Source organism: Nesoenas mayeri (assembly GCF_963082525.1).
Source record: "Nesoenas mayeri genome assembly, chromosome: 19".
NCBI classification, from domain to species: Eukaryota; Metazoa; Chordata; class Aves; order Columbiformes; family Columbidae; genus Nesoenas; species Nesoenas mayeri.
In genome coordinates this window covers 9445974-9458941 of record NC_137568.1, presented here as the reverse complement: position 1 = coordinate 9458941, position 12968 = coordinate 9445974, and the positions used below count along the sequence as shown (strand labels likewise).

Sequence of the window (12968 nt, the reverse complement as noted above, 5' to 3'; positions counted from 1 at the left end):
TATAAACTCTAATAAATCCACACAATCTCCAATAAGATTTATTATCTTTGAGACATATGTTGAGCTTTATTAGTGTCTGTATTACCAGCAGGTCTAGCAAGATAAATCTAGGACAGGACTCAGTCCACTCACTGCCCTGAGAAATAGCTGAATATACCAAGAATATCTCTTAAAAAAAAACATAAAGGGGATACATCTTTTATACTTAGAAACTACATGGATCATGGCAGCTGGACACCAGAATCCTCAGATAACGGTTGGTTGTTGGACTAAGGGCTCAGCTCAGATAAACGTATTAAAGCCCAGTTCAGGAGCAGGTATCTTCCCCTTCCCAGTAAAAGAGTCCACAGGCAGGTCTTTCACTTTCCGTAGCCAGGCTTTCCTGCACGCTCTCTCCTGTTGTTCCGTGAGCTGCTGCTCTGCCTTATACTGAGCTGCAATAGCTGCCTTGTGCCGCTCCTTCTGTTTTTCTGTCAGAAGCCTGAACCCGCCATTAGGCTGGGAAGGGTGTGCAGCATCCGTGCAAAAAGAGATTTTCCTCCTGGAAACCACTCCATTTTCCATTTGTGCAATGGTCGCATGTGTTGGTTTGGTCCGCTCAGCAGCAGCTGTAATGGGATCAACAACCTGAACCCCATCTCCAGGGGGAGGAATGACTTCATCAGGAGCTTTCTTTTCCTCCAGCAAACCAGAGCAAGTCTTGGGCCGCACAACAGAGGGAGCAGGGATGGAGGACTTCACAGTGGGTCCATACAAAGAGTTTTTCAGCTTGAGCTGCAGCATTTTGGTTTCAAAGGGTACAGAGATTCTCCTTGGGGTCAGAGAATCACTGCGCAATTTTGCCTGTCTGAGCTGGGCTGCCTGATCATTTTTGCGTTGCAGGGAGGGTTTGTGTATTTGTACCTTTCCAGGGTGGTGGTGCTCACGTTCCCCGGCTTCCTTGCCTTTCGCATGACGATGAACGTGGTACCTGACCGGGGCTGCCTTGCAGGCATTCTGCAGCGTGCTGAGTGTTAAGAGGAATTTGTCAAAGGACATGGGACGACTTTGACCTCTGCTCTTTCCAAATTGACAAGTGGATTCTGCCTTGCGAAGCTGTGCAAATACCGTAGAAGTGCCATGTTCGAGTCTGCTACCTGTTCCCAAAAATACAACACAGCAGGAGTCAAATATAGTTTTTCTGATCATCATTGGCAGGTTGTGCGATTGTGCCCTTGACTAAGAACTGGACAGGGATTGTGTAAAATGCTCAGCCCCACAGACTTTGCCATAGTGACACATTTGTCACTTGGTTTTGCCATGTCATTCCCATGTCAGTGCTTTGCAATACAATTCTCTTTTTCCAGTCTGGCCAACTGGAACTTCTGCCCCCTGGAAATATATTTCAGAAAACGTTAAGTGCAGAAAGGCAGAACACGGCAAACAAACTAGTGAAAGTTAGTGCTTGATCCTCATTTACGGAATTTAGAACTGTTTAATCTGCACATACACATGACCCTGCTTCTTGGTTACAAACATGGGAATGTGGGGTTAGAGATTTTTGATGGGCACAGTTCTCTGAAGTTCTATTTCAGAGTCTGCCTTAAACTTCAAGGGCCCAAAACATTCTGAATATAAGACTTTACAGAAATGAACTTGGGACAAATGCCATATGGTCACAGGCCACATTTGCGGTCCCAGTGCTCTCTCGTTCTCATGTCTCAGGCTGCCATGTCACTGTTGGCTGAGACAATTCACAAATAATTTTTTAAAACAATTTTCTGAGTTGCTGCTATTGATCAGGTACCAACTACTCAAATTTTGTGCATGGTTCTGCTACACCTGTTAAAGAAAGAAAAAATAGAACAAGGAGATAACAAAATCCCCTAGACAGCAGAGAAGTAAGCCGTACAGCTAGAGCTGAGCACTTGTCCTGTTTCTTCAATGTACAGCAGGTTCTGTAGCCATCACAGGCTCTGCCAGTGATGTGTGTGACCACTGCAAACCTTCCATCCAGAACAGGCCTGGCCTCCAGAGATCCTCGTGTTTCATTCTTTAGTTTATCTTAGGTGCACTTGTTTGACGCATTGCTGCCCTACCTACCTGCCAAGTGTCCTTACCAGGCATATTTGCCAGGAATCCTATAGAATGTGCTCTCGCCACGTTGCCCAAGGTGAGGGCGGAGGGTTGTGTGGTGTCAGGACCACACAGTTTATTCTGCTGCTCTGCCTGAACATGAGAACTCTTCTTCATCTTGAGCAAATGCACGTGCTGCTGGCAAGCTGCTGATCTCAGTTTATTGCAGAGAGCTAGAAAACAACAAAAGATTAATCTCAACTTCACTGGTGTCAAACCTTTAAAAATAAAATAAAATGTGCATAACCGTTGGGCTTTAAGTCTTTGGTTACAGTTTTGCCTCTTATCACAGCTTCTGAAGGTCTAGGGATTAGAAACAATCCAAACATTTGTTTAGCAGAAAACTTCACAACATTCAAATATGACGGTGAATGTAGATCTTTTAAAATATTAAGTATCCGCACACAGCCCATACTTTTTTGCCACTAGAATTACAATACACTGCACTCCTATTTGTTTCCTGTTTCTACAAACTGTGCGTCCCTTACCAAGTAGAGCCACATTAGTGAGGTCAACACCTGGTGGCCTTCAAAGCATGAAAACTTTCTCAGTTTACCTGCAATACACAGTTTGACTGTGGATCTGTGATACATACTGCATTAAATAACTGCTGATTAAAAAAAAATCACTGTGTTACAATTTAAAAGGTGCCTGCTCACGTGCAATCGCATTTCCCACGGATGGCAGGTCCCGAACACAGGTGTCCTGTGACTTTCTGGAATATTTTCTAATAAGAACTGAACCAGCAGCCTGTTTCCCTGCACACCAGCTGTAATGATGTGAATAATACTGATTTCTCTGTTACTGAGCTGGAAAAACGACAGTGCCTGTCTGTATGGGGATATAGCGGAAGATTTGACGAGGGGGTTAGTTAAATGTAAATACACTCAAGTGACTTGCACCTATCTGTAGAAAAAGCACACACATCACACTAATTGTTTTACTGACCTTGTGTGCTTGACGAGCAGAACCTCTGTGTTAGATAACATAGGCCTGTGAGAAACTCCAGGCACCTCATCACTATGGCTGAGATTCCTGCTTTGTTGTAAGAGCGTGAGGCTGTGCCTGCCTGGAGCCGTGAAATACAGGCGAGCTCAGCGGGCCCAGTGACCTTCCAGCAGGGCTGAACTTGACCAGCGCCTGCGTCCCCGCTGCTGTCACCTCTGCCTGGGAGCTCAGGTGCGGCTTCAGAGATCCCCCAGTAGAGAGGGAACTAATGTAAAACTTGCTCTTTGCAAATGCATCCGTGGCCTCTGGCTCCTCCTGCGACGTGCACACGCTGTCTTGACAAATGTCTCCAATTTATACCAAACCTTTCTAAAAAGGCACAAAAGTTTTACAAAAGCCTGCAAGTGACGGAACCATTGAAACCAACAGCACACCTCCCAGACTGCGCTTTTGAAAAGCGGAGAGTCCGTATATTGATTAAGACGAAGGCAGCCATGTACTGGCAATGATTTCAAATTCATTTTAGGAAATGCCAGCGTGATGCAGAGGCTGTTTGTAATATTTTGAGGTGTTCCCCAGCCTTTCAGTGACCGGCAGTGGACCCAGGTTGAGAACAGGAGCTGTCAGCACCTTCTGGTTCCAGAGCCAGGCGGCGCATCTGGTCGTGGTGCTGCCTTCGCCGGCGCGGAACCGGGGCTCTGCTCCAAGTCACCTGCTGCTGGTTGTTCTTCCCCGCCACCTCTCGGTCGGCATCCAAGGTGTAGTCCCACTTGACATCCTCAAACTGGAACACCAGCAGTACGGCTGGAGAATTTATCACCATCCTGAAGGAGGGAAGGAAAAGCTGTGAAGAGCACGAATACCATTAACCCAGCCCTTAGTGCCTGCGGGCACTTCAACAGCTCTGAGATGACCTGCACTTGTTTAAGGGAGAGGGAACAATTAACCCATCGATGGTGCTGCACATTGTGACCCAACCTTTGTGTGAGCTCTGTAGGGCTCTTTTCATTCAGCTCTATAACAAATTTAGTTGTAAAATGATTAGGATGAAAACTTGCAGCAGTAGAGTGAGCTAGATCAGTGCAATGCCAAAAGAAACTGGAGATACTATATTATTAGGGACATTTAATATAAATTGGAGGGGTGTGATGGGCCTGGCTGTGATGAGTTTTCTTCATAGCAGCCCATATTTTGCTGTGGTTCGGAGCTGTGACCAAAACACCAGCATTTGAGCCATTGCTTATGAAGAAGCTGGGAACTACCTTCGGTGTAGAGGTGTGGATGTGAGGAGACCTGGGAGAACTTTCCACTGTTGGCTTTTATGAAGAGGCAGTAAGGCAGGGAACAGGTAAAGGCTTTGTCAGGCCTTGGCTTGAGTCCCCAACCTGCTGAGAAATTTGGGTGCTCAATTCAACTTTACAGTTGATCCATAGAACCTTTTAGGTTGGAAAAAACCGTTAAGATCATGAAGTCCAACCATAAACTCGGCACTGCCGAGTCCACTGCTGAGCCATGGCCTGAAGTGCCACATCTTTAAAATACCTTAGGGGATGGGGACTCCACCACTTGCCCGGGCAGACAGTTCCGCTGTGTGTCTTAAGTTGGAAAGAAATGGGAAATTGTCAATCGCTGGATGGAGTAAACAAATCTATTTTTAGCCACTGCTAACAAAACCAAGTTATGAAAGCAGTCAACAAGCAGTAGAGCCCTTTAAAGCTTGTTTGTGAGAAGGAAAAATGCTTAATTCCTTAAATTACCAACTTATCTACCTAGTTTATTTCAGAGACTACAGCTGCCGTCACCAACCTGTTTTCTGACACATGGACAGAAGAGATGGGGCCCCCGCTGGTATTGGCCGTCAGCACTTTCAGGCAGGTCCCAGTCAGGAAGTTAAATACACGGATGTTCCCATCAGCGCAGCCGCTGATGACTCGAAGATAGAGGAACTGCAGAGACACGACTTCCCTGGAAACACAACGTGGCAGAGCTGGGACACCCATTGTGCTTTCCCAAGGAGACGTGATCAGCTCCCTCTTTTGTCCCGGAGGAGATGCAGAGCTCTGCCCCCATCAACAGGCTGAATAAAGAAGCTCATGGAGATATTTCCAGGGCCTGGAAGTGAAGTCCTTCATAATCCCTCCCTGCCCAAACTAACCGACCCAGAGCATCCTCAGAGCAGCCACTGTGGCTGTGGCCATCTGCCGTGTTTTAAATTGCATTTTTATGTCTAGGAAAGTAAAAGAAAATAATATGATGGTACAGCTCTCACAGTTCTAATGAGTATTAGAAATAACATAGTACACAGTTGGCAGGGGTCAGCATGTAACTTGGCCACCTCTGACATAGACCGTGTCTTCTCTTGACCAGGTAGCATGACACCCTCTTGCATACAGATTATGATCCTTGAATTAGACTACGCCCTGTCATCCCTGTTTGTGAACAAGCGGTTGCAATATTTGCATTTTAGGTTGTTACAGGTCTTAACTGACAAACACTGGTTATGAACACGTAGTGCCTGACATTTTAAAGATGAAGATTGTTGAATGTGGGGATATTTCAGATACCAAGCTTGATAATTAAGGCATTCTGTGTTTCTATAAGGGAGATGTTTTGTTTACAGACTTAGTAGATTGATGAATACAACTTGAAATGCATCCGATTCCTACTTTGGGTGGTAGAAAGCTGTGAGGCATCTCCTCAGGTTTCCCAACATGCTCCATCCCAGGGCGTTCCCATCAGTGCTGCCTGTGACAAGGTGCCACTGGTCAAAGGACAAGCACTTCACTGGGCCTTGGTGCCCCTTTAATGTCTGCAAAGTAAAAGAAATAGGTGTAACACTCAGTAATCTAGATGTAAATATGCCAAGGTATCTTATGGCATTCACAATACCAGCCTCATGTACTATATTGTAGTTTTATCAGGTGTTATTCTAATATACCAATATATTCCTTGGATAACTGTTAGTTTTATAGTCACAAGAAATATTCTGGGCTTGCTACTGATAATGAGCTGCTGGTGTAGAATTAACATCAATTTTCCATCTTTATTTATGTGCTCAATAGATGCCACCACACCAAGACCTTTATCATCCATTGAAGGAGAGAAGAGACCCAATGGCCCTGACTGTAATGAAAGGGACAATCGCAAATGTAGCTCAGCTGGAGCCGGGAAATCCTGCATCTGAGATTCCTCTCAGTTTGCAGCTCTGTTCCCTGCAGATAGAAAGAGCTTCACTCCTCTCAGATGTGGACTAACACTGATTCTAAAGGCTAAAAGCCTCGACCTTTAAAATGCAGAGCAGCCATCCAGCTGCTTCAGCTGTTACCAGTTGTGAAGGTTTCATGTTTTCAGCTGACAGGTGAGACTCAACCCCAAGAGCTGTTGGTCAGACCCCAACCTCTTCCAGGGTCTGAACGTTCCTGCAGGAGCAAAGGTGGATGTTTCTACAGGAATGATGGGGTCGGGCACAGCAAATCAAACCCTGCATTAAAATTGACACTTGTTTGCAAACAAATTTTATATTATTTGCTTACAAATAAATCTGTGGTTTCTTTTACCAGTTTAGGCTGCCTCTAGTTTGGGGCTTTTTTTTTTTTAGAAAGTCTTTGGCAAGAACAAAAGGCTGTGATAAACTAGCACAGATTTTTAAACATTTAGCACCAAATGATCCACCTAAGAAGAAACTCACTTTGATCAGAGCGCCCGTATCCGCAGCCCAGACTCTGACCAGCCCTCGCTCGCACCCGCTGACAACGCGGGCACCGTCTGTTCTAACCACCCAGACGACGCTGTTGTGCTGCAGGGTCTGGAGACATTTCCCACTCTCCAGATTCCACACTGTTGAGAGCAAAGGGGAGAAATGTCACAATAGTAAAGAAACCTCTGGCAAAGCTGCAAGTTGATACCATTTTCCCAAGAGCTGGTGTGGCCTTATAGCCACAAAACCTTTAAAAGTGAATAAAAGCAGAAGTAACAAGAATTTATGCAGTGACACAGAGACCTTGCATGTGCAAGTGGCCACAGCTTCGGCTGCTCTGGAATCAAAAAGAGACACTAAACTCCACCCTCCAGTTTATGCCCTTGCTTTATTCAGACGCTGCCCGTGTCATCCGTCACACCTCCAGCACTCTGCCCATCGCCCTATTACTGTCCTTTGTCTGGAAGCTCCTGGTCTCACCTTTTACCATCCCATCCCTGGCTCCCGACACGAACTGCTCTTCGTGTAAATCCAAGCAGGTGACTGTCCCATAGTGACCATTGAAGACTTTCACACAAGCACCACTGTAGATATTCCAGCACCTACAAAGGACCAACCAAAAAGGGAATGCGGTGATTAACTTAATTGGTGGCTTATTCATCTTATTATTTCCTACTTAACAGACCTAGCTTTTCTCCTCTACACACTAGGCTGAAGTCAGGAGTCATTCCACTAAGGTGTCAGAGTATTTAGAACGATCAAGTCAGGATTAGTATTAAATTTTTACCAATATAATTTATTCTACCTGCAGACTACCTGGAAACACATGTCCAGATTCCACCTTAGGCACAGTTACCTCCAAATGACCTTAAAATGTAGAGCTTTGCAGATAACATTGTTTTTTTAGTGGCTGGTGCCAACCTGATTTCTGTTGGCCTCAGAGAACACCAGCACGTGTTCAAACATACATTTTGGAGCAGGGAAGAGCAGGGGGGTCAGAGCCTCTTTCCCTTTTTAAGTGCTGCCTTTCATGAATTTCTGGTATTGCCGTGCCAGAGCCAGACAACCTGCTGTTCAGCTTTTACCCCGCATCGTGATCCTCTTGAGATGTAGAGATAAACAACACGTAAGGGCTGAGCATCTCCTGTCTGAGGGTGCAGTGTCTGCAAAGGAGCAGCTGTGCAGCGGGTACCAGGGTGTTAAACCTGCTCAGCCAAACTGTCACAGATAAATCCAGCCTTGCTGAACTCAGTGCTGACCTTAGCAAGTGCCTATGGGAAACATCTGGTGTTTTGAGGCACTTTAGGAAAACCTGTGCGTCACCGGGTGAAACTGGAAAAGAGAAGCTGTCCTATGTGAGTGGGGGGTGTTTCCTTATCTACTGTCCTTTCCTCGTTACTATAACAAAAGTGAGGGCAGGAAGATTCCGAAGATGGGCTGGAAGGACAACAGATGAATGTTTTCCTGGGTATCCCAAGAGGCTGGTATCCTATGGCACAGTCCCTGCGCTGCTCACCTGATGCTGAGATCAAAGCCTGTGCTGAGGACGAAGCCTTTTTTCTCGTTGAGGAGCAGAGCTTTGCTCCCAGCACGACCAGAGAGCAGAGGCGGCACTTCTTTCGTCCTCGGCATTGCAAGGAACCTCACTTTTTGGTCTGCAGAGCCAACGGCTACCAAGTCACCACCACTGTAGTGGATTATCCTGCTCTGGTCTGATCTGGATAAGAAACAGCGACTGAGATGAGCTTTAGCCAGCTGACAAGGTACAACAGGTCTAAGGTGTGACAGGAATTTCTGTGATGCTGAACGGTCTTCACTGAGCAGCCTGACACACAACACGCTTAATTGGGTGAATCCTTCACAGGGCACCACAGCCAGGGTCCCTAATTCTGCATACTCAGGGTTCTATCTGGAGAATAAGCTCAATAGGTGCTGGAGCGAGTTGAGAGAAGGGAACGGAGCTGGTGAGGGGCTGGAGCACAAGTGTGATGGGAGCGGCTGAGGGACCTGGGGGGTTCAGCTGGAGAACAGGAGCTGAGGGGAGACCTTCTGATCTCTGAACTGCCTGAAAGGAGCTTGGAGCCAGGGGGGTCGGGCTCTGCTCCCCAGGAACAAGCGCCAGGAGCAGAGGAAACGGCCTCAAGTTGCACCAGGGGAGGTTGAGGTTGGATCTTGGAACAATTTCTTCCCCAAAGGGCTGTGGGGCATTGGAACAGGCTGCCCAGGGCAGTGCTGGAGTCACCATCCCTGGAGGGTTGGACAGACAGACATGAGGTTCTCAGGACATGAGGCAGTGCCAGGAGTGGGTTATGGTTGGACTCCATGATCTTGAGGGTCTTTTCCAACCAAAACGATTCTGTGATTCTAAAACGGGGAGAGTGCTCTGTACCCTTTGTGAAACACTGGGGATCACTAACCCTTACATCTTTAAAAATTACCCTGCTATCTTTATTAAAAACTGGATTAGACACTGAGGATTTTCCAACATTGATGCTGAGTGACTCTCCCCTCCAGCCACACGTTCCCACAGAAGGACCGTGGGGAACAGAACAGGTTTGCAGAAGCCGCTGTTGGGCCCTACAGGGTTAGTGCAGAGAGCAGCCAGGCAATCTACTCACCGGTCCATGAGGACATGAACACTGTAGGAGCCACAGAAGACATTTCTCTCTTCCAGTTGGATTGTGTCTGTTTTCAGATCGCAATAGGCTTCCTGCAGATTGTCTTTCTCCTGCCGTCTTTCTCCTCTCTGTCCAAAGAGAAACAGGGAAAAGTAACTCAGGGAGGGAGGAATGTAGCATTATTCCGCAGTATTAAACATACTGGCTTGGTACCTACTATAGTGACGAGACCAGAGACAGAATGTGTCGGTAAGGAACACCCAGAGTGCAGGAGCTTCCTGCTTGGTGCAGAAACAAGGGTTGTTCCTCAGCAAAAATGCAAGACCTGACATCTGCACCCTTTATTTCTGGGGAAAATGCTGTGTCCTTGGGATGCTGCCCAGCCCTGCTCGCAGCCCTGGCCCCAAGGCTGCACCTGCGAGATGCATTAGGACAAGGCAGGATTTAGGGATGCAGGCTCCTGCTCGTGACCGAAGGTGCTGAGCAAGCTCTGGTCCTTAGGAGTTGCTCACAATGGTACAAACCAGAAGAACAAAGCAACTCCAAATTCACTGTCACATCTTCCAAGATGTGTCCCCCTTCTTGCCCAAATGCTGAAATGCAGGATCCATGGAAGGCAAACACCTTCCAACATACCTGCGGTTTACTTTCACAGTCATGGTCTTCAATGACATGCCCCTCTTCGTTTAACACTGGAACTGTCACATCGACTCTTTTGGCATAGGTTGGAACTGCTCTTTTGGGACACAACCCCTGGAATGAACCGGCAGAGGCACCACAGTCACCGCAGAGCCCGAGTGCACAGAGGACGCTGCTCACGGGTGGGTGCTCCAGCATCTCCATGGGACACTGAAGCCACACACAAATCTGAACTGCACATGCTGGTTTACTGTTCCTTAAGAGACTGGACTTGCATTTACCACCTTGTTGGTATATGACTTAACTGCTTGTGAAAAATCATTGCTCTTTCTTTTTCCCTCCAAAATCCAGTCTTGAGCTTCTAAGAATCCGCAAAACTTTTCCATTTCAACAGAAAAAAAGTTTGAAAGTGCATCTCATCTCTGGTGAGCGCTCAGTTGGTTCAGAATCCAAACCCACTGAGATGAGAGGCTCTCAAAACATCTTTAGCAATATTTAAGTTTCGTTTGTAATGCGCAAAACCTTACATGAAGCAGTCTTTAAATGTTGGCCCAGAGCTGAGATTTCAATGCTCTCTTCACAAATCAAAGCACACAAAGATCTCCTACTTTTTCTCTTTGGAGATTTACCTTTACACTTAGCTTGGTCTATGGTAAGTCTGTTCTAAGCAGGACAAGCATTTCCTAGCAGTTCTGCTTTACTGTGTCCCAACTGCTGTGACTTCTCAAAGTCATCTCATCTTTCCATCTTCCTTGGTGGAGCAAATAAAGCTCAGGGAACTGTTGCAGCTCTGCCAAATTGTCACCAGATCCTGGAAGTATAGGATTTGCATTCCTGACCAAACCCTGTTTTCTTCGTTACAAGAGTGTTTTGGTCCATTTTTAGAGTCGCAGGCTTCCTGAAGGTCAGTAAAGGCACTTGTGTTGTGCTTACTTGTGATAGTATGAACATCTAACCTGGCTTAACTCTGCAAATGGAAGAATAAGACAAAGGTGGGAGGTGGCCTCTAGTAAAAGCATTTCCATCTAATGGCTTGGGCAGTAGCAGGAAAACTCTCTTTTTAAAGCACATCATAATGGCAGAAGCCCAGACATCATACCTGCAAATATAGGATCCTCTCCTGCACTATTTTTCGACATGCACGTTCCTTATTGACTTCTTCGGCCAGATAAGCCCAGAATCTATTCACAGACGCACATGCTTTGAGGGATTTTTGATCCAAAAGTCCTGAGGAATTAAAAGCACAGAATGGTTAACCAAGATCCACATTAGAGGCCATCCATGGCCCTCGGGGGAAACCATCCTTGGGAAAATCAGGGCAGCTTTACCAAAGATGTATATGGACAGGTGAGATGGCAGGCAGCTGATTAAGTTCTTGGACCCAAAGACATTAGAGGGTGACTGGTGGGCAGCAGGACCCACAGCCTCATCTCGACCAGTCAAGGGGCTCAGCAGGCAAGTTCTCCTTTGCATCAGGACCCTCCCGGGGGAGTCACTTGGTGCTGTGGGGCCAGCGGCTCAGTGCTGGTGGGTGACCACCTAGAAAACAGAGGAACTGACAGTTTCGTAAGCACTTGAGCTGCAGTGGCTGTAAATGGTGCTGTTGTTAGCAGTGCACCACAAGAGCCGGTTGATTTTCCTTAAACCCTTCAGTATCGCACTGTTGAAAGGAAAACACTGGACACTCAGTGTCTTGCAGGACAATTCAACCCAGCAAGGCTGAGGGGCAGAAGTGTGTGGGATGACAACTCTTCCCACTGCCCTTTGTCCCGCGGAGCAGGCAGGGGCTCCCAAACAGCCCGGAATCCCAGTTCTAGTCTGCAAACAAAAGCTCCCTCCCCAGAGAAGGGAGGGCTGTGTGCTGCTCCTCCCCACCGCTGGCCCTGCAGGGAAGGGCTCTGACAGGTGACATCTTCCTGCCTGGGCACAGTTGCTTGCAGTTTGTGTTAAATTCAGCCACTTTAAGTCTCAGCTGGGAGAAATCAAGAGGATATTCGCAGCTCAGGGGAATCCAGCACAAGACCCAGCAAAGCCGTAATCGCTTTTCCTACACCCTTAACCCTCAAAAGACACTAAAGGGAAAACCAGCACGGCAACAGCACCCAGAACACCCAACCCCGCCGGCCTGGCTGCCCTCGGGGCGAGGTTTCGGTCCCCTCCAAGCAGCCCGTGAAGCATCAAGCGGTGCCCCCAGGCCCGGGTGCAGACAAACCCCTTTGTCCACGCGTCCCACCCGCGCCCACCGGCCCCTTCCCCGGCCCCGGGGGTCCCGCAGCCCCCCCGCCCTGCTCACCCGTCCCGCTGTCCCCATCGCGTCCCGTTGCCAGGAGACACCGCTTAACGGAAACCTCCGCCCGCATTGCCGCTAATAGCCGCGGTGGTTCGTGCCGAGGATGGGAACCCGCGGCGGGGCAGGGGGCACAGCCCCCGGAGCACAAGGCAGCTGGAAAGTGAAGCAGAGGGGCTGTGAAAAGACCTCAGAGAAGTGGGAGAGAAGAGAGGGGTAAAACAACAACAGCCGAACACCACACACACTCCAAAACAACGACCAACAAACCGCACTTATTTAGCCATCTAATGATTCAAAAATGCATGTAGATTAAGATTAAAGACCTGATCATCTATCATTCGCAAGAATGTAGGAGGATTAAATAGGTTGTTAAAAAAAAAACCTTTTGAAAAGAAGATCAAGTGCTGCAGAACAGCCTGCAAAGGCCAGGATGAACTTGTACCTCCCCAGGGACTCCCCTCAGCCCTGCAGGGACAGGCTCAGATGCATCAGGACAGCAGTGGCACGTCCCTGGGTCATGATCTGTGCACAGCAAGTTTGGGGTTATCGCTGTGCCTCTTCAGCTCTTTCACTTACTGTGAGCAGGAGTGGAAATGATGGTGCTGGATGGGAGCACAACAGTCTCTGCCCTGCGGAGATCTCAGCACTGTGCAAAGCACTC

General features: G+C 47.6%; 1 protein-coding gene across 1 annotated transcript; it reads right to left on the bottom strand.

Moving 5' to 3' along the window:
• Nucleotides 1-282: 282 nt before the first annotated feature.
• On the bottom strand, nucleotides 283-12377 carry LOC308047950 (F-box/WD repeat-containing protein 10-like; the record flags this gene model as incomplete). The annotated part of the gene is made up of 12 exons (XM_080356771.1): nucleotides 283-1136; nucleotides 2100-2288; nucleotides 3694-3887; nucleotides 4870-5028; nucleotides 5730-5872; nucleotides 6752-6900; nucleotides 7241-7362; nucleotides 8277-8477; nucleotides 9379-9506; nucleotides 10015-10131; nucleotides 11117-11244; nucleotides 12311-12377. The coding sequence occupies 12 exons, from the start codon at nucleotides 12375-12377 to the stop codon at nucleotides 283-285; spliced, it is 2451 nt and encodes an 816-aa protein (XP_080212897.1).
• Nucleotides 12378-12968: the final 591 nt, after the last annotated feature.